The sequence below is a fragment of the Capricornis sumatraensis genome, chromosome 10 (assembly GCF_032405125.1).
Source record: "Capricornis sumatraensis isolate serow.1 chromosome 10, serow.2, whole genome shotgun sequence".
Taxonomy (NCBI): Eukaryota; Metazoa; Chordata; class Mammalia; order Artiodactyla; family Bovidae; genus Capricornis; species Capricornis sumatraensis.
The window spans coordinates 34,539,375-34,566,383 of NC_091078.1; the positions used below are offsets into that span (position 1 = coordinate 34,539,375).

Here is a 27,009-nt window from a genome sequence, read left to right on the forward strand (position 1 = left end):
GGTGGGGTGCTCTCTACTGCCTTCTCCACCTGCAGAAATGTAAGGACCCACAGGAGCGATAAGGCAGTCAGCTCAAAGCAGCAATTTACGCATTTGGAGTGTCCCCAAACATCTGTAATCCTTACTGCTTACAAACAAACAAAATGACAACAAACAAAGCCCTCGTTAAGGTACTCTCTGAAGAGCATACCCTTTAAGATATCACTGTGAAATGAAAAATACCACTATAAAATGAGGTACTACTGGTTTCGCGCCATAGCTTTGTGACCTGAGATTGGCTGGATTTCTTTTCTTAAAATTAAAAAACAAAACAACAACAACAAAAACTAACTTGGCAAAACCAATACAGTATTGTAAAGTAAAATAAAGTAAAAATAAAAATTAAAAAAAAATCCTAAAAAAAAAAAAGAAGAGTAGTCAAGCCAGCAATAAGCCTGAGGTATCTGTCCCATTTCAGCACTGATATTTTATCCTTTGCAGCAGGCTGACTCCCAGAACAAGCATATATGGAATCCTTCAAAGAATAAAGGGGATTTGAAGATATAAATCAAAACTACCTTCCAACATGGACAGCAACATGACCACCATGTCCTTCTGAAGATCCATCAATTCTTTTAGTAGCTCAATTTGACTGGAGTCCTGAAAGTATTAACACAGTGCATTTGAGATAACATGAGAAAATTATGCAGCAAGAATGTCATACTTAATCTCACAAAAAGGATACCTTTTTACCAACAGCAGACTTTACAGCATTATATGGCTAGAAAGAAGCCAAATAAAAATCTGCAGCTTATTAAAAATACACACTTCAGAATGAAAGAGTATTTACTATTGATTCCAACTCATATTTTTTAAAGTATTCGTAAGGACAATGAATAAATCTAACAAGAGTATGGAAGAGCTAAAGCAATGGTGGAGACCCTCGGGTCAGGTAGGCAAGACTCAGGTACTTTTGAACACTGGGCGTCTTTCTTCTCCTTGAAAACACTAGACTTGTCTTTTCTTCTTTCTAACTTACTACACTGAGATGCTATACATGTTGTAAAAATTAACTTACTCTGGAAAACACAGGCATAACAGTGATATGAGATAAACTTACCCTACATAAATCTGGCCAAAAAATGTACACACAGTATCTTATTTACCAACTTGATTAAGCTCTTGGATATTTCTCTGTTTAAAATTTTCTGGGTTTTTTGTCTTTGATTTATCACCATGAAAAAAAAATTTTATATAGATATGTTGTGTACAAACATCACTATGCTTAGATTCAGTGCCTGAAAACAGAATATTGATATCTACATTATAACCCCATGCATCATCAGAGTTTTTTATTTTACAACTATACTTTTTTTCAAAAAAAACATAATATATATATACACACACACCCACACACCCACAAGGTAATGTTTTATTCACATGAATTTTTCTACACAGGAAGCCAAATTTCAACACTGTATGAAGGATGAGATTTATTTCTTTCTAAATAGTTGGTACCTCAACTAGGTCTGCAAACTATGAGCAACTGCTAGGTAGCACTGCTAGATGTTAACAAAATGATGGAAATACATCCAAATAAGAACTCTCTTGTGATAAATTTGGTTCATGTTGATTTTCCTTACTTACTAAAATGTCACTAGCAATTAGATGAAAGCAATCACTGTATTTCCTTATTTGGTAGAAGTTACCAATAACTAGATACTGACAAAGATTCTCTCCTTGACCAATCCTCTGGGCCCTCTTTCCAAGTAGGTTTTAATCTTGGTTTATAAAGCCTTGAACAACTGGGAGATGGGATTAGCAGATGCAAACTATAGGATGGATAAACAAGATTCTACTGTGTAGCACAGGGAACTATATTCAATATCCTGTGATAAAGCATAATGAAAAAGAATATTAAAAAAGAATGTCCATATGTATATAACTGAGCCATTTTACTGTATAGCAGAGATTGATACAACACTGAAAATCAACTATTTGTTGTTGTTCAATTGTGTCCAACTCTTTGTGACCCCATGGACTGTAGCCTGTCAGATTCCCTTATTCTTCACTATCTCCAGGAGTTTGTTCAAATTCAAGTCCACTGAGTCAGTGATGCTATCTAACTGTCTCATCAGCAAATCGACTACACTTCAGTTAAAAAAAAAAAAAAGAAAAAAAGACTAGAACAAAACATGACCATGGTTTCTAACAGCTCAAAGCTACTTCACTAGGAAGACCCCAAGCCCTCTTAGGGTGCTTGCCTGAGAAAACTCAAGGCTGCCAAAAAAATTTATTATTTGTTCCAGCCAACACCTGAGGATGCTAGAATCTGTCTCCCAGGCTCTGCAGGAGGTAGAATCCTAATGTCAATACTTGCCAGCTAGCAGACACAGCTGGCCCATCATGTTTACACTGACCAACCTTTTATAGTTTTTCTCTTCCCTGAGCCCTGATCATCCGCCCCTCCTCCTCCCATCATCTCTGTACAAGTCCAAGTTGAGTTCAGCTCACACTAGATTTTTCTCCCTACAGTGACAGTTATCACTGATTAAATCTGTTCTTGCCACTTTAACCTGCACCTGGCTCTATCTGACAGTATTTTCCAGCTTGGAGGGCGGAGGTGTGAGTTTCCTCACTTTGCTGCAGGCAAGGAGACTCAAGGAAGAGATGGACACATGAATGAAATTGTAGGGGCTGGAGTGGTGGTCCTTTGACTTTTAATCTAGCATTTTCTCCTCTCTTGACACCTGACAGATATCCACACTCAACAGGTATGTCAGGTCTCAGGACATCCCAGTAAAATTCCCTACATCAAAGGGACACATTTATTCAAGATTTATATTTAGAGTTCTTCTATTCATGTATCTCTGACTCCACATGCAATACAGGGGTGAGAAAACAGCATGCTCATGTTTCCAAGATGTGCTCCCAGATTAACATTAAGCATGGTGAAAAATCTGTTTCTTCACCGTTTGCCTAACTGTACTGCTATTTTTTTCTCTTTGACTTTCATGAAGTTAAATGTCCGGTTAATTGGTCAATGTCATCTTTTGAGAACAACTGCTTGTTTATGACCCTATAAGAAAACTCTCTCTCCTTAACGAGGGATTTGGAGCATATTACAAATCCTCTTCCAATTATATGTATGGATGAGAAAAATTCCAGCAAGTAATCATTGAGATGTGGGTCTATGAAGGACTGTAAAATGTACAGTGTTTGGCAACTATACTGTTTTATTTCTCCACTATAGTCAATTCCTTTACCTTTTATTATCAAATTTGAATAATGGCTCCCACCTATTGTCAGTTTGCATAAAATTCTTTTATTAAAAAAAGGATTTTTTTAAAAAATGTCATGTAAAAGATGTATAAAGAAGTCATCTAAGAAAAATAATATTCTGACATGGGAAAGTGTGTTTAATTTGCCAATGATCACAGTGTACAACGTCTCACCTAGGCTGACAGAGGACAGTGACTTTACCTGAGACAGCTTCATCTGCATGTGGGCAAATACATGAAGAAAACCCACCACAGCATCCCAGAGCCTGCTGTGAGCCAAACTCTGCTGGTTGCCAGTGCAAGGACCCTGGGCCAGAAACAGACAAACAACAGTCATTCCTGATAAATTAACTGCCAAATTAAACTTTACAATAATAGATTTTACTTCAGCAACAAGTGACTGGAAGAGAGGACTGCACTGAAGATACTGACAAGATGTCAAAATGGAAGCTTCACTGAAGGACCTAGAGGTGAGGATAAAAGATATAACTGAGCAGGACCCTATGCTGCTGCTGCTGCTGCTAAGTCGGTTCAGTCGAGTTCGACTCTGTGCAACTCCATAGATGGCAGCCCACCAGGCTCCCCCATCCCTGGGATTCTCCAGGCAAGAACACTGGAGTGGGTTGCCATTGCCTTCTCCAAGCCATGAAAGTGAAAAGTGAAACTGAAGTCGCTCAGTTGTGTCCGACTCTTAGCGACCCCATGGACTACAGCCTTCCAGGCTCCTCTGGGATTTTCCAGGCAAGAGTACTGGAGTGGGTTGCCATTGCCTTCTCCAAGGACCCTATGAGGCCCTCCCAAAACAGATCTCCACCTTCCTCGGCCTTCCTTTTGTCTGTAGGAAAACTTTAGTCAAAGAATAATTTAATCAAAGAAGGGGAAAAATGCAGAAAGAAAGGAAAACAGGCAAGACAAAATAATAATACTTTAGCCATTAAACAAAGTCAAAGACCTTTAGTTCCTTCTCAAGGACAACAGATAATACTCTGAGCCATGTCCTCTGAGCTGTTTGGCAGAGACTGAAACTCCTACCAGGTGGGTGAAGTTAACTGTATACTGCCCACCAACATGTGGACCCAGACAGGTTGATAATGTTGACTCCCAATGACCTCACCACTAGCCAATCAGAAGAACATCCATCAGCTAATCACACACCCCACAAGCCCCCTCTCACAACCTGTCCATGAGTTGATCACACACCCCTCAGGCCCCTCTCTCAACCTGCCCACAAGCTGATCACACACCCCACAAGTCCCCTCTCTCAACCTGTCCATGAGCTGATCACACACCCCAAAAGACCCCTCCCTCAACCTGTCTTTCTAAACCTTTACCAGAAAGCCTTCAGGGACTTCAGGCCTTTTAAGTTCTAGCTGTCATAGACTCCTTATTTGGTGCCTGCAATAAATGCTGCACTCTCCTTCACCAGCACCAGGTGTCAGCAGATTGGCTTTATTGCACACAGACAACCAGACCCTAATTTGGTTCAGTAACAAAGACAGTAAGTGCCAAATATCTTCATATTCCACAAGTAAGGCGCTAGATTCAGTACCTGCGAAAGGAAACTAAATAGATCTTTCTAGCCTTAAGACATAAAGGTTTTGAAGTTGAAAAGGGACAGACTTTGCAAAGTGCTCTCCAACCTCCACGCCTGCAGCAGTGGGTGAGAACAGGGCTACCCTTGCCTTCCTTTACACCAAGAGAGAGAGGAGGCCTCAAGAGAGCCATCAGGAGTGCTTGACTTCTGTCTTCTGAAGTAGGGCAGCACTATGATTTTGTAATCACATAGGTTAGGGGGTCCCCAGAGAAAGAGAACCAGGAATATCTTTTTTGACATAAGAGAAGCCATTTTGGCCTGAGCCATTTTTGTGATCTCAGCCTGGTCACAATGCTTACCCTTGGAGAGATCTCAGTAATCAATGATCTTAGGGAAACAAAGGAACACAGGAATAGAGAAAGGGCAGTCAAATGACAGTGCAGTGAAAATAGAGTTTCAGTTCCTCCTCAAAGGAGGTACGTAATCTGATACAGTCCTTGAGTTTTGCTGGTGAGAGCTAAGGCCTTCACCCAGGTGGGGGACAGAATGAGGACATCCCCTCCTGACTTCAGTCAACTCTGTCAACCTTTGTCTGAATTCTTCACTGCTGAAGCCTCTTCATGAATATGCATGTACCCTTAGCTTAAAACTTTCCCAATTTTGCTGTTTGGAGAGACACTGCTTTGGGAAAGAACCCTAGTGTTCTCCTTACTTGCTGCAAGTAGTAATAAATCCTTCCTTCCTCCAATCTTTGGTTGTATCTATTGGCTCAACATCCAGCAAGAGAAGAACCTAGTTTTTCGGTAACAGCTTGCTATTAGAAAGTGTACAAGATGGAAAGTAACAAAAAATTGATTTCTTAAGTGGGAGCTATTCTGTCCAAAAGGACTTTGAAATATTGCCAAGCAAACTGTCTGAAAGGGTAATGTGATTTTCAGAGGTGGATGGGGGCCACCAGATGAATAGAGATTGTAGAATAATTTGAAACTGAAAGGGAAAAGACACCTTTCCAGGCACTGGAAGCAGTAGGAGAGTCAAGCCCCCTCATCAGAGGAAGAATATAATATGCCACCCGCGTGGCCAGGCCACAGTGCAGTCCTGAATTCCACGTGCCTGGAGGAAAACCTCCCTCCCCTTACTCTTCCTCTTCACAGTTCCAACCCTGAGAAGGCCTAGGCTGGCTGGCAGCAGGAGGAGGAAGAACAGACGCCCCTTGGAGAGAAGGCAGAGAAGCCCAGAGCCTACTTCTTGCCCTCCACCCTCAGCCCACAAGGCCTTTCCAGCATAAAATCAGGCATGAGGGGAAGTGTTTCTTTGAGGGGGAGTTTTAAATTGGGTAAGAGTTTAGTGATGGTGTCACCATACAATGACTGAAGTGAGACAATTCTTGTGACAAAGTGACTTAAGGAATTTTATTTATCTGAGAGTGGCTGGTATACAAGATCCATTCAAAGAGGGATAAAGAAATGGGCTACGGAGCAAGTTTGAAGAGACAGTGGGGAGAAGGAATCACTTAACTTAGAGGTTAACATGTTCAGTGTACCTGGCCAAACTGATTTTACAGTGTACATCAATCCTGTCTGGCTTCTGGGTCAAAGCAACAGATTCTCAGGATTTCACTGCGGTCCATTGTCGGCAATGTGCCCTGTGAGCTTGCTGTAGAGAGGAAGCCAATTCTGACTCCCTGCTGGAACTGCTTCTTTGACTTGCTTTTTGTTGCCTTTGTTATTACTATCATGCATAATAGCCGCCTAAAAGGATCCTGACCCTCTGCCTGACAGTAAAGTAAAATGCCTTTGTTCAACTCAAAAAGAGTTGAATGGAAGAGATCAGCACATCCCTTTCAAAGGCTGAACCTTCCTGGAGTTGTTGCCCAAGACTGAAGACCCTTTTTCTTTACCTCCTCACTGCCTCTCCCTCTCTGTTCTGCCCTTTGACTTCAGTTCCTCATTGCTTCTTTCTCTCTCTCTGATTCTATAAAAGAACCTGTCATCTGACCACAATAAGATGGTTACTTTGAGAAATTAGTCTGACATCTTCTCAGTCAGCTGGCTTTCCTGAAGGAGGAAACAGAACAGGCTGTATCTTGAAAGCAGGACTCCATCTTGGGCCGGACTGTGGACTTTGAGCTATATGCCCAATATCTATGAAAATGACATACCAACGGAAAACCAGACCCCCTCATTTATTCAGTGCCCGTAACATAAAATCCTTGCTACTATTATATAGAGAATGGATCAACAACAAGGTCCTACTATATATAGCACAGGGCACCATATTCAATATACTGTGTGAAATCATAATGGAAAAGAATATGAAGGAGTATATACACACACACACATGTGTGTCTATATGCATGCACATATATGTACACATATGCATAAACATGTACACACGTATATACATATGCACATGTGTACATGTATGCATATGTACATGTGTACATATATGCATATATACATGTGTACATGTATACACATATTATATATGTGTATATATATATATAAAATGCTGAAGAAGCTGAAGTTGAAGTTGAATGGTTCTATGAAGACCTACAAAAGCTTCTAGAACTAACACCCTTTTCATTATAGGAGACTGGAATGAAAAAGTAGGAACTCAATAAATACCTGGAGTAACAGGCAAATTTGGCCTTGGAGTACAGAATGAAGTAGGGCAAAACATAACAGAGTTTTGCCAAGAGAATGCACTGGTCATAGCAAACACCCTCTTCTAACAACACAAGAGAAGACTCTACACATGGACATCAACAGATGGTCAATACCAAAGTCAGACTGATCTTATTCTTCACAGCCAAAGATGGAGAAGCTGTATACAGTCAGCAAAAACCAGACTGGCAGCTGATTGTGGCTCAGGTCATGATCTCCTTATTGCCGAATTCAGACTTAAATTGAAGAAAGTAGGGAAAACCACTAGACCATTCAGGTATGACTTAAATTAAATCCCTTATGATTATACATTGGACGTGACAAATAGATTCAAGGGATTAGATCTGATAGACAGAGTGCCTGAAAAATTATGGATGGAGTTTCATGACATTGTACCAGGAGGCAGTGATCAAAACCATACCCAAGAAGAAGAAATGCAAACTGGCAAAATGGTTGTTGACAAGGCCTTACAAATAGCTGAGAAAAGAAGAGAAGCTAAAGGCAAAGGAAAAAAAGAAAGACATACCCATTTGAATTCAGAGTTCCAAAGAACAGCAAGGAGAGATAAGAAAGCCCTCCTCAGTGATCAGTGCAAAGAAATAGAGGAAAAAAATAGAATGGGAAGACTAGAGATCTCTTCAAGAAAATTAGACATACCAAGGGAATATTTCATGCAAAGATGGGCACAATAAATGACAGAAATGGTATGGACATAACAGAAGCAGAAAATATTAAGAATAGGGGGCAAGAATACACAGAGCTACACAAAAAAGATCTTCATGACCCAGATTATCATGATGGCGTGATCACTCACCTAGAGCCAGACATCCTGGAATGCAAAGTCAAGTGGGCCTCAGGAAGCATCACTGCAAACAAAGCTAGTGGAGGTAATGAAATTCCAGCTGAGCTAAATCCTAAAAAATGATGCTGTGAAAGTGCTGCACTCAATATGCTGGCAAATTTGGAAAACTCAGCAGTGACTGCAGGACTGGAAAAGGCCAGTTTTCATTTGAATCCAAAAGAAAGGCAATGCCAAAGAATGTTCAATTGCACTCATCTCACACGCTAGCAAAGCAGCCAGGCTTCAACAGTATGTAAACTGTGAATTTCCAGATGCTCACACTGGATTCCGAAAAGGCAGAGGAATCAAAGATCAAATTGTCAATATCTGTTGGATCATCGAAAAAGCAAGAGTTCCAGAAAAACATCTATTTCTGCTTTACTGACTATTCCAAAGCCTTTGACTGTGTGGATCACAATAAACTGTGGGAAATTCTGAAAGAGATGGGAATACCAGACCACCTAACCTGCCTCTTGAAAAACCTGTATGCAGGTCAGGAAGCAACAGTTAGAGCTGGACATGGAACAACAGACTTGTTCCAAATTGGGAAAGGAGTATGTCACCCTGCTTATTTAACTTATATGCAGAGTCCGTCATGAGAAACGCTGAGCTGGAGGAGCAACAAGCTGGAATCAAGATTGCTGGGAGAAATATCAATAAGCTCAGATATGCAGATGACACCACCCTTATGGCAGAAAGGGAAGAGGAACTAAAAAGCCTCCTGATGAAAGTGAAAGTGGAGAGTGAAAAAGTTGGCTTAAAGCTCAACATTCAGAAAACGAAGATCATGGCATCTGGTCCCATCACTTCATGGGAAACAGATGGGGAAACAGTGAAAAAAGTGTCAGACTTTATTTTTGGGGGGCTCCAAAATCACTGCAGATGGTGATTGCAGCCATGAAGTTAAAAGATGCTTACTCCTTGGAAGGAAAGTTATGACCAACCTAGATAGCATATTCAAAAGCAGAGACATTACTTTGCCAACAAAGGTCCATCTAGTCAAGGCTATGGTGCTCAAAAGGCATTTATATTTTAGTTCTTTTAAGAAGCCATTTGCTGTTTCTACAAAATTCACTTGCTTGTGAATGTCAATCAATAAGATCAATCAATCTTATTATTTAATCAGGACAGTTCACACCAAATGTGGTATTGCTCTCTTTCTAGACACTGATGAGAATATTAAGGCAATAATGGAAGCCAAGAAGATAAGGAAATAGGAACACGAATGGTCTGGACTGGATTTAAAACTTCACTTGTGTTTGAATAAAGAAAAGTTATAAGAATTATCAAGTGTGGCTTTCCCATTTTGAAATGCTAAAATAAGAATCCTCTTCCCTGCCCAAGGAGAAAAGAGAAAAAGTGAGATCCTTCCAAGGTATGAATACAGAAGAGAGAGTGAACCTTTGGGAGGTAAGGAGTAGCATGCTTCCATCTTTCCTCTGCACCACTAAGCCCTGGTGGCTTCACTTGGCCATGAAGAGTTCTCTCATTCAGTCATTCTACAGATACCTGCAAGTATGCCAGGCTTTGGAGACACAGTCTGTTATTTTTACTTAACCCTTTCCCCCTTAAGACTATGTTTTGTCTGACAAAACAAACTGTAAGTTTCTTCCTCCTATTTTACTTTTGTACATGACACTTCAATCACAGTGATGGAGTCAGAGTAATATTAGCCATGGACACAAGTCTTCTAGAAATGGCAAAGTCTTGCTTGCTGAAGAAAGAAGCATTTTATAAACTCTTTTAAGAATCTGCAGGTCAAAACTAGAAGTCTACCCCAAGACGAATATAAAGCAAATCAATGTAAAAAATGTATATTATTCATGGGACTTGAAAATTTTACCTATATTATAATTATCACATTGTATTACTATATAATATACTCATATATACACACATATATGTACACACACACATACAGCATGGACAGAGAATGCAGCCTGCCATTTAATTAAACAAAGGATGCTGTCGCCATCAAGCCAGCAACCACTGCAGCCACCCAAATGGTGTACCTGAGGGGATTCAGGATGGAGAAAAGCAAGATCCAGGCCCTGAGAGTTAAGGTGCGTATCAAAGGAATGATTTCAGGGAGACCAGACTCATGCATCTTCCCATACATAGAAAAGCACAAAATTCACTAACTTCAGATTTTAATGGTTTTCTTTAATTGTAATCTTTTGATGTTCTGACTAGTTTATTTATTTATTGCAAAAAACTACATATCCTGGCTCCTCCCTTACCTTTTAGAACAGTTGCCCAGAACTGAGAGGCTGCTCCTGGGTTTAAGTCCGAAGTAAGTCCACCAAATAAAACACAACTTCCAACTTTTAGATTGTGCAATAGTTTTTTTTTTCAGCTGACAACACACACACACACACACATTAAAGTGAAGTTTTTAAATGCTCTTTCCCTTTTTATAAGGTTTCTAAAAAACTCCCTCCTCATTTTCACAAGAATACTATAAAAAGTGGTTTAAAGTTCTGCCCTTTCTCCTTCACTTCTCTCTCCTTCGTTAATATTTATTGAGTGCTTATTATATACACTAGGTATTGGAGATACGATGCATTCAACCTCATGGTTCATGCCTTGGTATCTTATGATAGATATCTCAATCCTCCCAGTGGTAAAGCAAGTTCATTCCATATAACTTTACATCTCATTTTAAATGACCCATTGGCTAAGATTCTACAGAAGGGGTCATTAGGAAATGTGGATGACAGCAGGAAAATAGCCATGCTGCATTTTTCCAAGGAATTTAATGCTAACCAGTTGACTCTTTTTTCTCATTCTTTTTCAAATAACAGAAATGTTTAGAAGTTTACCTGAATGTACTCTGTAAGAGTGTTAAAGACTTGTTTTGCCACTTGAATAGCTTTGGAGAAATTCCTTTGTCCTTGTTCATCAATGACATCTTTCCCAGAGTAATACCAATAGAAATCACTAATTGATTCCTGAAAAAAAAAGAGATGATAGGATTTAGGATTAAGGCACATTCAGAAACTATCAAAGACCTGTCCAGTTTTGGACTCTTTAAAGGAAATCATTTTAAATAACAGATTGGAAGCAAACAAAAATATCTGTGAAATAAACACTATTCTCAATGATTTTCCTAAGCATAAAATACCGCAAATCCTCCCTAGATACAAATAACATCTGGAGAGAAAACAAGCAGAAAACTTCGCTTTAAAAATGACTTTTTGTCTCTGATGACTTTGAAATTTGCAAACATAAAGATCCATAACACTAATGCATATTTATCCATAGAGCTGTTAAATATTACTATGTGAATACAGAAATTAGATAAATCATAGAATATAGACATTTAGTCTACCTTTTCTCCAGTAAAGCCAGTAACATTTCTTTAATGAGAATTTCAGAATGTTCTTGACTTGTATTAAGGCCCTGGAAGAAACTGGTTGGATTCCTTATAAATACTGACAACAACTGTTAAATAAACATCTAAATATGATCAATCTGTCCAAACAGGATGTTTTCAACCATAGCTCATATTTTAAAGGAATTTTAGTTGCCTAAATGAATAATATAATTTGGGCTACTATGTAAACCACATTCAGGTCTTGAGATATGATTTTGAAAGTTACAGATACATTTTCAGCAAAGCTTCTTGATATATTTGCTTCAGAACTAGCCTTTTCTCCGTTAGTTTCAGGTAAGAGTGTTGTGCTTTTACATATTCAAAGATTAAGCAAGAAACAGAGAGCTTGTGATTTTAAAAGTACTACACCTGATTTCCTTCTAAATGAAATGAAAATTAAAAGTATAAAATTTTATTAAGAGACCTACACCTTCAGATTCAGTTATAGTAACATGGAGAACATTACTACAGTATTGAAGATATTTTTAAGTGATGGAGTGTTAGGCTGGATTTTTTCATCAGACATTTGGAGAGCTGAAAAGAATTGACCTTAGGCTCTTATATTTAAGTGTGTGTTAGGTATTTTGAAAGCCTTTCTTTCCCATTTTCAGTAATGTTTCAAATAGTCTTCTCCCATTTATTTATCAGCCACAGAGGAAAGAAAAGAGCATGTTCATGCTTTACAAATTGAAAAGGAATTAAAAATGCCATCCAGCTAAAAACTGCAGGGAAAAAATATTCCCACTTATAGAAAGAAAATAAAGTAAGAGCCAGAATCAGAGGCAATGACAATAGTGGCAGTTTCAGTCTAATATTTGGGGAAAGACTGCGACCAAAGACAAAATACCTCAATAAGTTTTGACCTCATAAGTCAAAACACATTATACCATGTCAGTTTCACAACTGCCATATCATGCCAACTAGCCAACGCTTTAATTGCTACTAATATAAAGCAACGTACCTGAACTCTCAGAAGGTAGTCTACAGTAGAGATGATTATGTTGACAGTTGTATTATTGCCAGTCTGAGTTCTCAGATAATTTTGAAAATCTACAGATCAAAAGATGTTATTAAAGTGCATTCAAAAATTTAAAATGAATTCTTTGAATAATTCTAAGAGCAAATGATGTCTACACCAAAATCACTGCAGCTTCTGTAGTGTTATATCTGATAGTTTGAATTATTTATATATTCCATAAAAAGTGAGCACCTCAAAAACAAACCCAGGTGCTTCACAGAATATCAATATTTAAATTTCACCTAAGAATTCACCTGTTTCCTGATTCCTTGCTGTAGAGCTCTGGGCATGTGAATGACTGAAAAGGACTTCCATCCTGTAGGATGGAGTAATTAAATGATTTATTCCATAATCTCTTGTTCTTCAATACCGTGTTAAATGTTGGGGAAAGAAAAACTAAATCAAAATAAAGCTGCTGCCTTCACAGATGCACAAGCCTGATGGAAAGCTCAATACATACGATACATAAACAACGAATGGAAATACACCATGGCAAGTTACATAGTGAAGTAGCTTCCCCCAGTTAAAGAGAAGAGGTAAAAAAGAAATAAACCTACATATGTCTCCACAGCTATTTATTGTAATTAATCTACATCTTTCTTCACAATCTGAATCTATCAGCTGTCTTCTCCAGCATGAGAACAACTAATAAGAATTATGAAATTCATGTTTTGAAAGTCTACATTGTGAACAAAATTTCCTGAGATTTTCTTTATATCAAATATGCACACTACATTTTTAAAACCTAAAAACTGTCTTCAAGCAAGTCAATTTTAATTAAAAAATAGCATATATGTGTAAAATGTACAAACCAATGCTATTCTAGAGCTTTGCTTTTCAAATTGATTGTACCCATATGCCATTCAAATGGGCTCCCTGGTGACTCAGATGGTAAAGAATCTGCCTACAATGCCATTCAAGCAACAGTATATTAATTATTCCTTTAGAACATTCAGCATTACTGTAGTTTTATCACTAAAAAAAATCTCTCTTTAGAATATCAACACCTTAAAAGGATTTATTTAGAAGGGGAAAAAAAGAATTAAGTGAAATCACTAGCAAAGCAGAGGCTCCTGTTATTACTGGCTTCAAAATGCTTATTGCTGGGTACCATGAATGGTCTGGGGTCTCACAAACCTGAGTTGTGTCCCTCACAAAGCAGTTGCAAGAAGCGGAAGAGGTCACAGGTGAATTCGTCATCCTGCAGAACCTTTTCTCCTGCAGGAAGTCCAGAGGGACCCAATGTTATCAACCACTTTAGCCTCAACCTCCCTTTGTATCCCCACCTCCATCAAACTTGCATGTTCATCTAGCATCGTCTGAACCAAAAACAGTCACAAATCATAGCCACTTTTCTATCTGAAGCTCTTAAGCTCTTAAGATCATGCGCTTGACAGATAGATGCACTTTTTCTTGGTAAGAAAAGAACATTTGACTCTTAAAAACTCAGATCTCTCTCTGTTAAAAGTAGCAGCATGGGTTTGGCAACATTTTAGAAACAACCTGAAGAGGTTTATAGAGATTTGAAGTTTTCCCCCCTTTCTATCTTTCTTTTTGTGTAGGATCTCTGCATCTCTTACAAATATGGAAGTTAAATCTGCTTTGTTTCTAGAGTCTGACCAAATGTTTCAATACAAAGGCGTTCGATATATACATAAAACAGGGCTATAAGTTTCTTGTATTCACATATTAATTAAGGGATTTCTGTGAAAATTCCAAATGACTAGAAAATGTTTCTTAACTCATTTCAATGAATTCTCTCATGAGCTTGTCCAAATAGAGCGCTCATTGGTTGTAGCATTCCTTCCAGAGGTGGAAGAACTGGTAAGCGGACCTAACTCCAAATACCAAACCAAAAGAAAGACTTTGCTGACTCTGGCTAAGAGAGCTAACGCTAACAAAGCAACGTGCAAAGGAGGACATCTTAGCCATTGGAGGTGTTCTGCATCATTCAACACTACCTACACGTGTCGGGGGCCAGGATGAAGCCTTAGGAAAGGGCTCAGATATTTCAGCTCTATTTCAATATAAATGTACCTTGATCACAAGTTACTCTGAAAGCAAAAACACAGAGAAGGAAACAAACAAAAAACCAGCACCACACAAATGAAAGCTGAGTTTAAAAGCACTGAGTGTCCATGAAAAAAGCACTGTCAACATTATGAGTGTATGCTCTGGAATCTCAATTTGTTTAGAAAGCAAAATGACAAAAAACATACAAATGTAGTTTGGCAAGTGAATGAATATACTCATGTATTTAAAAAATAATAATAATAACTTTTCAGACTGGAAATACTTTGGGCTAGGAAAGAAAACTATGCAATGATCATGTGTTTACTATAACTGAAATTATGAATGATCATAATGATAGAGAAGTGATGGACTTACCAGTCTGCAGTCTGTGACTTTCAAAGTGAGAGGCTTCATATAATGGGAGGGTTAGGAAGCAAAACCATTTTGAAAACTAATATAAACATTAAAAAAAGTACATAAAATCACTGTACTGGTTTCCCTATGAGCCTGCAAGATATGATATTTGGTGACCAAACTAAGATCACCATGTCTATAAATGTGACATGGCAAATCTAAATGTTTAAATGTGTGTTGTTTTGAATCTCAATACATGGCTGATAAGCCCATTTCTCAGTGTTTACATTCATGACAGGATAGGAAAAAAGGAACAGTCTAGACTAATAAACAAACTAAACTCTTCACTGATGACACTTTGTATCATTTCATAAAGATACTTTAAAATGATATTTAAATCAAAATATTATGAGTTATTAACACAGACTTATTGACTTTTTCCTTGTTGAACCCATCTAAAATGTTTTGTTTTTCAATTTTCAGAAAATTGAATCAATAAAACCAAGGACATACTATCAATCTTCATAACTTCAATGTGGAATAAGTAACCCCTGGTAGAAAGTATTCAGAAAAGTTAAGACTGAAATAAATTAACATGTAGTCTACCAGTGTACCTAGAAATGTTCTGTACAATGCACATTAATTTATAACGTAACATTTTACTTTTTGTCGGCATGCACAGTATCTTTTAGACTGTACACCAAAACACACACAAGTGACTTCACTTACGGTGGACACGCTGCACACAGCAGAACAAGAGAGAGAAGGGAGGGGAAAGGGGGCAGGTCAAGCCTTCATTTGCCATCAGGCGGTACCAGGTCATTGACTAGGGTACTGCTGGCTCATGAATACATTCCTATCTGATTAAAATGCTGCCATTGCCCATGCTGCCTGTAGGTGGTGCAGGAACAAAGATGGAGGATGGCTTTATGTCTGCAGAAGGTAGGAGCACCAGTCTATTTTGGGATGTGCGCAAAAGAAATTCCATTGTAAGATGGAAACTAAGGTTAATAAGAAATAACGAAATGGAGTAAAATGCAGTTGAAAGTGCTCTTACATTTTCAATATTTTATTTGCAATAGCTGCATGATGGCCAAATGTAGCTATTGTGAAGGGCACTCCTTTGGTTTTGTTTTCAATTATAAAGGGCTTATCATGTCTAACTCTGAAATAAAGGGGAAAGTTATTTCAATACTGTTGTGATGATGAGTTTGTTTCTTGTGCTTTAGGTTTCTCATCTATAAAATGAATGGAAAATGTATACTGTATACCTCACTGGCTCTACGTAATCTATCTGACCCTTTTTTTTTTTTATCAATTGTAGAAAGGTTAATATTATTAGGAACAGTGGCAATGACACTAAATAAAGATGGGAACAACATCCCTATGTGATAACAACATCCCTACAGTTATGTGAACTTAGGTGTTAAGAATGTTTATATTTTCAAAAAGTTGCCTTAATTTTAACGGACCAAATATTATAAAAAATATAAATTTTCACCTGAAAATAATATTAGGTAGACTTTATTTATTCAAGCTACCAATAAAAAGTGATTCCTCTTTTAGAGATTTAATAAAATTAAAATACTTTAAAAGGCTTTTCTACTCCCAAATGGTTTATCAATTAATAAAAAAGTACACAAAGTTTTGCTTAAGTTCAATTAGAACAAAGTTGTTTTTACTTAGAGTGTCCATAGATATAGCTCAACATTTGCAGACCTAGCTTCAGAAAAGATTTAATTGTTAATAATTATCAATAACTGTTACTAAAATTAGTGAAATAAATAAAAAGACTATTAAATATATAAACAATTGCATAAGCATCAATAGACTCCAGAAGACTAAGATCTCCAGTGTTGTAGGGTCTTGCTATGTTAATATCTCTATAATGTGGAGATAAAAAAGTGAGTAGTATGAAACATGGGACTGGCTGCATTGAACAATTCCCTAAAATCTACTGTTAAGTGGATCTCAAGAGCCCCCATTCTCATGGGGGAAATAATTCTGATCACAGATCTTTAGAGAACTTAAGTATTTACTTTGTATACGGAAAAACTGAAGGATAAAGGCTAAAAATACTTTTAAATAGTTAAAAGTTAGGTATTTAATTCCATGTGTGTAGGTTTAGTATCATTGCTTAAATGATCTAAATATAGCTGCTTAAATAATATTACAACTCAAATAGTAAAGAATAAAAAAATTATAATTTATTCATTTGGTCATGTTTTGTGGCTTTGGGGATCTTAATTCCCCGATCAGGGATCAAACTCCTGCCCCCTGTAGTGGGAGCACAGAGTCCTAACTACTGGGTCACCAGGGAATTCTCCAAGAATAAAAAACTTGAAACTGGATTTATAGCTAGCATTTAGTTAGTGACTCTAGTGTGCTAGGCATTGTGCTAGACATATTTTCTCATCATTTCATTTCATGTTTGCAATAATCCTAAAATGAGGTGATATGACCCCATTTTGTGGTTTGGGAAACAACTGAGAAATTAAGTAACTTGACTACTGTCGTAGAGCTATTAACAAGTAAAAGACTTGAATTCAGTAAACTTCAAGAAACACTCATTACATGTCCCCTGTGTGCTAGGCACTTTGTGAGATGCTGGGGATAAAAAAGACTAATGGACACAATTCCTAACCTCAAGAAGGTCACAGTCAGGCAACAAACAGGTAACTTCTATACTGTATGGTCTCTCTAAATGCAGGGTGTCATAGTTCCTCCACTTCATAAAGTTCACAGCAGTAATCAATCTTTGACTAACAATCATTTTGCCTATTGTTTATCTTAAATTGTGGACTCCTAACTTGTTTTCAATTTTAGAACCCAGGGAAAACCATATTTTAGACATGTGGCTTTGGAAAAATCAATTCACCTTTCTGACTCTTTTTTCATTATTTTGATATGGGACTTAACAATCTCCTGACTTCCATAATTCATTGGGCTGCTGCGAGAATCAAATTGGTTCAAACAAGTTCAACTGCTTTGAAATATGCAAAGCACAATAGGAATCAATGTGAAGTTTTAATGGCTTGAAGAAATTCCAGTGGGTTGTGAATATAATAAATCAGTTATAATTTGATTAAATGCATTTATTTAAACTAAGGTAACAACCTAATACCATGCATAAAATGCATTCCTAGATAATAAAAATGACCACTCTATGAAATAAATTAGATAATAGATAATATGGATAATAAAATTAAAGGCTAGCAGTGGAGAAAAAAATTTTTTGCTTTCAAACATGATTTCAGATTGTTTTTCTTATAGCCTTCTCTCTTCATTTTTTTCCTTTTTTTTTTAGCTGAAATATATATATGTATATATATATATATATATAGAGAGAGAGAGAGAGAGTCTATTTGGTATGCTAGCACTACTGAGAATGAGAAATCTGTGAATTTTAGTTAGTAGATTCTACTGGAAGCATTTTGAAGAATGAATGTGGGAATTTAGATTCCAAGTGAATCAACACACAAACATAATATCACAGAAGTGTTACTTATATAATGGCTCTCCAAGGTCTCAGAAAGAAAGTGCAAGTTCCCTGTTAGGGTAAAGAAGGTCCTTTAGGGTCTCCCACAAACTGCCTTTCATCCTCTAGTGAGTTCATTTCTTTTCAATGACACCAGGTTAGTTACTGTTCTCCCATATGCTCCCTACCTTAAACTTGGCATATGGGGATCTCTTTCACTGGGATGCTTTTCTTTGCCTTCTTATCCAGATAAACTTCTACTTCAGGCTGTGTGTTACATCTATGATGATATACTTCCCCCAGCTCTATCAACTCAATTTTCTTTTAAACAGAGGGCATTGCTCTGAAGTTGCTTATTTACAAGTCTCTCTACACAATACTCTGGATTTCCTATATAAATCCAATGTCTAGGACAGTATCTAGCACGTAATAGCAACTCAATTTTAAATGAGTGCTTCAAAGTTTAAAAACTATGCAAGGATGTTTAAGAAAAACCTATTTAGTGCCATGAACCATAGGCTTTCCTTGAAGAGAATATTTACACGGGAATGGAAGAGTAATATAGTTAGGATCCAGATGGATACCAGGATCTACTGGATTCCATGTGGGAAAGTACCCTTGGGACAATCTGGGGTGGAAGATAGCCAATAAATAATTAAGCACGAAAAACACTAAAAAAAATTAGGGTGGTCAATATTTAAATATTGCTACAATTATCCTTTTGATTAATTAATTAAAAGGAAACCTTTTCACTCAACTTCACATAGACTTCATGAGGTCATTATAAATATATAGGCAAGAACCTCCACGCAACACATTACCAAATACAGGTGGAAATGGAAGAAGCTTAACTTGTATTAATGTTTTATATAACATTTTAGAAAATCAAACAATTTCTGAGGAATCGGATCAGCTTCCAAATTTTAACTTGTTTATGAAGTCAAGGATCCCTGCAAAATGATTAAAAATATAATGCAGTGTCTTCAACTGTATTCCAAGAAAATGTTTGAAAGAAGAAAAATTGCACTTTCAAGCTCATCATGAATTTGTAATGAGGATAAATGTTACTGAGGAGAAACAAATCAAAAATCCAAGGATGGAATGAAATTTCAAAAATTCATAGAAGTTTTTGGTTTTGAACTTCATTTCATATAGTAAAATAAAACATATAGGACTAAAAAATATACAGAGAAGACAACACTGAGCACATCACAAAATCTAAACACATCTGAAGATTTTTTTTTTTTTTTAACAAGCGGCAAGTCCAGACTTTTGTATTGAGTGGGCCAAAAAGTTCCCTCAGGTTTTTCTGTGAGATGTTATGGAAAAACCAGGTAGGACTTTTTGCCAACCCAAGAGAAATGAGGGAAATTTAATAAGGTGGGATAAGGATACATGGCAAACTTACATGACAATGACAGTATAGAAAAAGGAATATCAACAATTAGTCTGATAGTCTTACACAGCTGTCCTGTATTTGTGGAACAGAGGTATGACCATGCTATGCCATTTTATATAAGGGACTTGAGCATCTGTGGGCAGGAAGAGGGTCCTGGAACCAATCCCTCCGATATCGAGGGACAGCTGTATACAAACCTTGAAGGAGCATGTATTTCCTAATCTTATCTCAACCCAGATGGGGAATATCATGTGTAATCATAAAAAGCTTAAAAGTGGTATTTAAACTTAACAGTGGATTCAAAAATTGGCAACAGAAGGGTTCCTTTGAAGGGAGACATTAGGGAGCCAATAATTTTAACCTAAGCCAACGTACTGGACACAAAATAAGTCCCCCAGACTACTAGACTACTACACAAAATAATCCCCAGGAAAGGGGATTGGCTTGTGGAATTGGCAAACTAAAGAGAGAAAGAATGCCTGCATTTTAGCCTTGATCCTGCCACATTGCTGTGTGACCCTGGACAAGCCATAGAATCTCACTTTGCCTCACTCTATTTATAAAACAGGGAAAACACCATGGGAAAGTCATGGGTATGAAAAAGTTCATGTATTTAAGTAACACATTTTCCATAGTGATATAATTTATGGTCATTTCATCATCAGGAACAGACTTAGCTTAATAAAGACAACTGGTTAGGATGGCGATTTGGATCTATCAGATTATTTTCTCAGTCCTGAGCTTATACTGCGTAAGCCTCAAGCTCTGAAGCAATGAGATCACTAACGGATTCAGATTTTTCAGTCTTTTCTACATTTTCCAAGAGGGATGACCTAGGTTCTTTCTCCTATAAGGGTACATGCTTTTCTTAATAGTTGCAGAATCTTTAAAAGAATGGCCACATAACAAAAATTTTTTAAATATGCCAAAGATAGAGTCAGTATAGGTGTTCTCAATCTGGGAAATAGTATCGTAATCATTAGAGCCAATGAGTTGTCATTGCACGGTCTCCTAAGAGGCCTCTTGATGCAGGCAGCAGTGTGTATTGAGAAAGCACAACTTAATCTCTGAAGCCGTGCTGACACACAAAATACTGTTCAAGAAAATCTCATCCCTTCTTTATCACCATCATATGTCATGCCTTTTAGAGACTACCTTGCAATATCAATGCCATCTTTGTTATTATGCTAGCCTGAAGAGTAAATACTTGCTACTGTTACTAGTGTTCTTTAAATTTGATCTCAAGAATGAAAGTTCATTTCATGTTAGAAGGTTTTTAATATATGATATTTTCAAAGGCATAGAGAAAAACTGTAAATCTCTTAATAGTTGGAAGTGAACTGGAAGAGTCCAATGGCTAAAAGGAGACTCTACCATTCACCACCCACCCTGGATCAGCTTTGATTTTCCCATGCACCACTTGGTGCAGCCATAAAGCCACAGTATGTCCAAAACAGAAACGCCACAGGGAAACTATTGCACACATTCAATCATTTACACAATAGTTGCAAACACTGGGTCCACCAGAACTTCTTTTAAATGAAAGAACAGAACCAAACCAATCCAAAACCATCATTTAAATGCTTGTTGCCCCTTCACGTCTACTATGTTAATAACTACACATCCTCATAGGAAGGAAAAAAAAAAAAGGAAAGCTTGATACATAAGTTTTAAAAGTAAAAGGATGCATAATGATGAAAAATAAATAATCTACTTGCTAAAATGGTCTGGAAAAGGAAAAACACACAAAAACTGTCACTATCAAGACTATACATCAAGCTAACAACAAATAAAGGAGCAAATAAAGAAAAGGCAGTTGATTTTTAATAATTACCACGCTCATGAGTGATGACTGAGGAAGGGAGAATATACATGGACAGTTGTTGAAAGGAAAGGAAATGGGGAAAAAGAAAAGAAGTTGAGACATTGTTTTTGTTTTGCTGTTTGTAAGGAAATAAAATATAAACGTGTTAATCTATTTGGGCAATAACTTTTGTGTGCATCTTTAAAAAGAATAAACTAACCAAACCAATCTCATATTGAGAGACAGAACTAATTCTTACATCAGGGTGGCTGTTCTTATCAAGTTATTTCTGAATTGGGACTCACAGGTGTTATTCCAATCCATATCTGGTTGATAAAAGTCTAGGAGGCCAGGAAAATACACCTGTGTGGTCACTATTTCTTTGTGGGAGCTGATATAAAGAGTGACACAGAACGATGAATAGAATTATGTTCAGAACCTCTGGTACATTAGGTAAAAACTGCAGGGGAAAATAAAATTGATTTCTAATTCCAAAACAGGGAAGTCAGACTTTACATAGAGGACTGACTCATTTTTAGGCACTTTATAGCTGGAAAAACCCTAGGACTTCTGTGAGACCTTAAAGGCAATGCAGTTAATGGGATGTGGGCTTTATAGTGGCTCTGAATTCTCCAGACAGGTCCAATAGGCCAGGAGTTGTAACTGGTGACACAAATGTTAGTAACGAAGATATTTAGCTTGATGTTCCTTTTCAGAATATCTAAGTAAGTTCAGAATTCTGCTGGTGATTTTTCCTGAAGGTAGCTAACCCAATTAAATAACCAATAATAATCAAGTATTAACTTGATGTCTGAACTTCTACATTCAAATGCCAAGCAGAAAATAAAATTACATAGGTGATATAGAAGCAGCAGCATTAGAATATGTATAAATGATCATCTTTAAAATACAGGAAGAAAAATGCAACTAAATTATTTTTCCTATTGTGAGAACAAAAATATACAGAGATAACTAGAAAGATTTGTTTATTCTAAAATATTTCAGAAAGGCAAGCAGAATACCAATGGCAGAGGGGAGAAAATTTATTTTTTTTGCAGTAAGCGTAGTTTTTTAGAAGACCCAATGTTCTAAAACTAATAATACATTGATAAGATGACAAGTCCAAACCAGACAAAACAAACAAAAACAGATAAACACATGGGGCCTTACTCAAAGTAAAATAATTTAAAAATCAAACACAAAATAATAAAAACAAATCAAAACCAAAAATAGAGAAGATAATTTTTTCTTAATAGATACCAAAATGAATGTGAAGGAACAATTATTTCTGCTTTAAATGCACAGTGTGCTAAATTTTCTAGTTTATACATCTATTTAAAGACAGAAAAACTCTATTATGTGGGTTATTTTTATGCACATGTACATTAAATGATCAAAGTTATTTAAACACAAAAATTACTTTTTAATTTATTTTCTTAAACAATTTGTACTTGCAAAGACATATGGATTTATCAAATAGAAGAATAACTGAGCTAAAAGGGATAGTGAAGTAAGAATACTGATGGCCTGAAGGCTCTGAAAGCATTACTATCCTAAGGAGACAGAATCTAGAAACCTGACAGTTTGCTAAAATGGCCAAAGGAAGTCAAACATTTTCTAATTTGGCTCATCCATGCACTTTATGATTTTAGATATAATTCTCTGATAAGGGTTCTTTATCTACTACCCAGCTAGGGGAAAAGTCACAGACAGTGTGTCTGGAATAAAAAGGAGTCAATTACCAACATGGAAGGTTAGGTCTGGGGTCTTGGATGTGACCTACATGGGTGTCTAACTATGAACTTTTAAATGAGTCACATAAGCACGGTGTCCATTTAGATAACCTCACATCTCTCTGTATTGGAAAGGTAATTTCAGGGAAGAAGTGGGGACAGGTGATCTTTTTAATTTAAGTGAGCAGTACCTGATCCTTCCTCAGTCACCATCCCAAGTCCTTCAGCTTTGTTTTGCCGCTCAAATGCATTTAGGTCGAGGACGCTGCAATAACAGGGAGAAAAACATTTAGAGGACTAACAGAACCTTTCCTTTCTTCAGAAGGGCAAATGTACATCATGAAGTGAGAACCAAATGTTATTATGCATTGAAAACATACCCTGACTCAATGTCTACCAATAGTGTGTTTTCGTAGCAGACTACCTCTCCAGGGGCCACACAGAAATGATCCATGTGAAAGTCAAGTATCTGGCATAAATGGGTTTCAACTTGAGAGAACATTACAGAGTCAGCAGGCATACTGAAATATAATTATAATAATCATGTTTTTCCAGTTGGAATAGCTTCTCACATTAAGTACGTGTCAGGTTCTTTAGTCAAATGCTATCTGAATGATTTTAAATACTGTAAAAACTACAAAATGATCATAAATTAGTTGGTTAAGGATCACTGTAGGGAAGATGAGACGTGATCTCAAGGCTCACAGATAAAATGAAATGGAATTTTATGGTTTTCAAAAATCATATAGTATTCATTTTCAAATATGGAGAATATACATTAATTCTCCAAGGTCCCTATTTAAGCACAAGGAAGACTATTTTAAAACATTATTATCATGGAACAAGTTAGTAATGAAGACATTACTAACATTTAACAGCAAGACAGAATATAAGACACTTGCACATTTTTGCCCCACTTGAAAGTGTGCTTTACCATTAAAAAAATCTTCTGTGAACACAACATTCTAAAACAACTATATACTCCAATAAAAATTAAATTTAAAAAGTTGTTTCAATAAAAAAATTTTCTGTGTATAAGTACTGTCAGTAATGTAAAACAAGTACTTTTGAAGATACAACCACTGAGTGGAACTAAAGCAAGGAGGGCAGGTGCTTACCTGCAGGACTGCATCAGGCCAGCCAGGCTCTGAAAGAAGCCCACGTCCTTTTTCTCCTTGAGGTAGTCAAGCATTTTCTGCAGAAAATAGATAAACCACATGGTCACTGAACATAAATCTTATTTTTTGTTAAATAAGAAACAACAAAACATTCTCTGCTAAAATAAAGATAAAAAATATCAGTCCATACAAACATGACCATGAAATAGTGACACGCATGTCACATCAAGAGGCTTGCACGTTTCTGTACCTGTGCAGCAGGACATACCCATGGCTTGGAACAAGGGAGCTGCCTTACAAAACACCAGGAGCAGCATAAATATCAGGGGAAACAGTACCCTTAGTTCTCTTCAAGTCACTCTGTAAGTATTTGGAGATTCAGATAGTTCAAGTTTACTGGGAAGAAGGCCCATCTGAATGCTACTCACAGATTTCACTACAAAAGTGAGCTCCAGTGCAAGTTTGATGCATGACGCAGGGCACTCAAAGCTGGTGCTCTGGGACAACCCAGAGGGATGGGGTGGGGAGGGCGGTGGGAGGGGGGTTCAGGACGGGGGACACATGTATACCCATGGCTGATTCATGTTGATGTATGGCAAAAATCACCACAATTTGGTAAAGTAATTAGCCTCCAATTAAGATAAACAGATTAATTAAAAAAAAAAAGTGAGCTCCTTAAAAAGCAGTCATCCAAGAGCTCTAACTACCGTATGCTGCTAAGACAGAAATTCAGTTTCCATTACCATGGTCTCTAAACTCAAGGAATGGTGGGAATCATTTGACTATTAATTTTTCTCCTCTGTTCTCAGAATGATGTTCAGATTCTGTAGTCAACATACTGGCTAAACATAAATGTAAAAAGTACTAACACAATGCATTGCTGTGAGTATATTGTTACATGCCATAGAGAAACAGCTACTTTGAATGTGAATAGGATGTGCTGGAGGTTTCAAATAAGAAGTACATTCAAGATGATAAGAGAAACACTAAGAAAATAAAGTCACTGCTCTTCTCTGAATCTTAAATAGAGGGGAACAATTCCTACTATCAGTGCTATTTAGACAGGACTCAGCTAAGCAGTTAAAATGGTGGTAAGTAATCTTTTTCCAGAAATGGAGTTAAAGGCAATATAAAACTAAATATGTGAAGGCTACATACACACACACAAAGAGTAGTGTGTGTGTGTGTTTGCACACATATGGATACACCTAAACATGCGTAGATACATACAAATACAGACATATAACAACATAGCTGTTTTGGGGGTGTATGTGTGTGTGTGATAACTTACTGGTATAATTAACATGAAGAAGTTATTAATCATCGGTCTTTTAAAACAAAATGAACATGGCTTATATGACAAAAGAAGGTATATCTGAAGGTTTAGAGAGAAAATGAAAAGATCTATACATACAATGAGTATATTTATTACATGATATCATATCATGTAAATATCATGTAATAATTATAATTATTACATGATATTTATCACATCATCTCTCCTTTTGACTCAAAGGATTCTGGAGATATATATATATATATATATATATAAAATTAAGATCTTTTGAAGTAATACATAAGCTAAGGGAAACTATTTCTTGATCAGTATTGTGGAGAGATTAGGTAAGTTTTCTTTATTTGTCCTTATATTTTAAAAAAGTCATATAGTCTTTTACTATGGAAATCAAAAAAGAAAATCTGTAAATTGGATAGGAAAAAAATTCACTTTTATTTTTATTAAATTCTAACTGAAATTTAGCATTCCTTTCAACAAGTAATCTAAGCAACAAACACAAGTAGGATTAATAATGGCTATGATTTTGTTACCAATAAAGATTTTGGATATTTTCCTATCACATTACAGTTGTTATAGCTACTTAAAAGTATTTAATCTTTTGTTCTCAATAATTATTAGACTAAGCACTAGATCTTTTGCTTAATGAATTCATAAGGAAATACACAACTTAAAAAAACCCCTGTTACATAACATTTTGATAACCACATTTTAAAATACTTTATTTCTTTTGTCAACCTGTGTAATTTTACTTCGTGCACTTATAAACATTACACCAAGAAGAGGCCAGAGATTTCAGTCCAATTATAACATGGTATGATTATATTTACAGTAAAAAAGCACACAATTTGAGAACAAGGTAAAGATGAATTTTTCAGTTCTTCTATACTAGTTTGGCCAAAAATATTGTTCATATTTTCCTATAAGATATTACAGAAAATCCCAAATGAACTTTTTGGCCACCTCAATACTTCACCTAGTTCAAAACTTAGCCAATCCAAAAGAGGCCGTCAAAATCTTCTGTTTTTCTTTTCTTAGACTCCAAGGTCTTCTTGGAGCATATTCATGGCTTTGCCCCACTGTAGTGATTCCCACCTTAGTGATTCTGGGGTTCACAACAA

General features: G+C 36.6%; 1 protein-coding gene across 1 annotated transcript in view; it reads right to left on the reverse strand.

Moving 5' to 3' along the window:
- RYR2 (ryanodine receptor 2) overlaps positions 1 to 27,009 on the reverse strand; it is a 578,200-nt gene that overhangs the window by 62,303 nt on the left and 488,888 nt on the right. The window contains exons 84-90 of the mRNA XM_068983081.1: positions 24,595 to 24,671; positions 23,668 to 23,741; positions 13,833 to 13,913; positions 12,639 to 12,727; positions 11,124 to 11,252; positions 3,463 to 3,567; positions 558 to 639 (exon numbers count right to left, since the gene is read on the reverse strand). Of these exons, the coding sequence (XP_068839182.1) occupies positions 558 to 639; positions 3,463 to 3,567; positions 11,124 to 11,252; positions 12,639 to 12,727; positions 13,833 to 13,913; positions 23,668 to 23,741; positions 24,595 to 24,671 (637 nt within the window). The remainder of the gene's footprint in view (positions 1 to 557; positions 640 to 3,462; positions 3,568 to 11,123; positions 11,253 to 12,638; positions 12,728 to 13,832; positions 13,914 to 23,667; positions 23,742 to 24,594; positions 24,672 to 27,009) is intronic.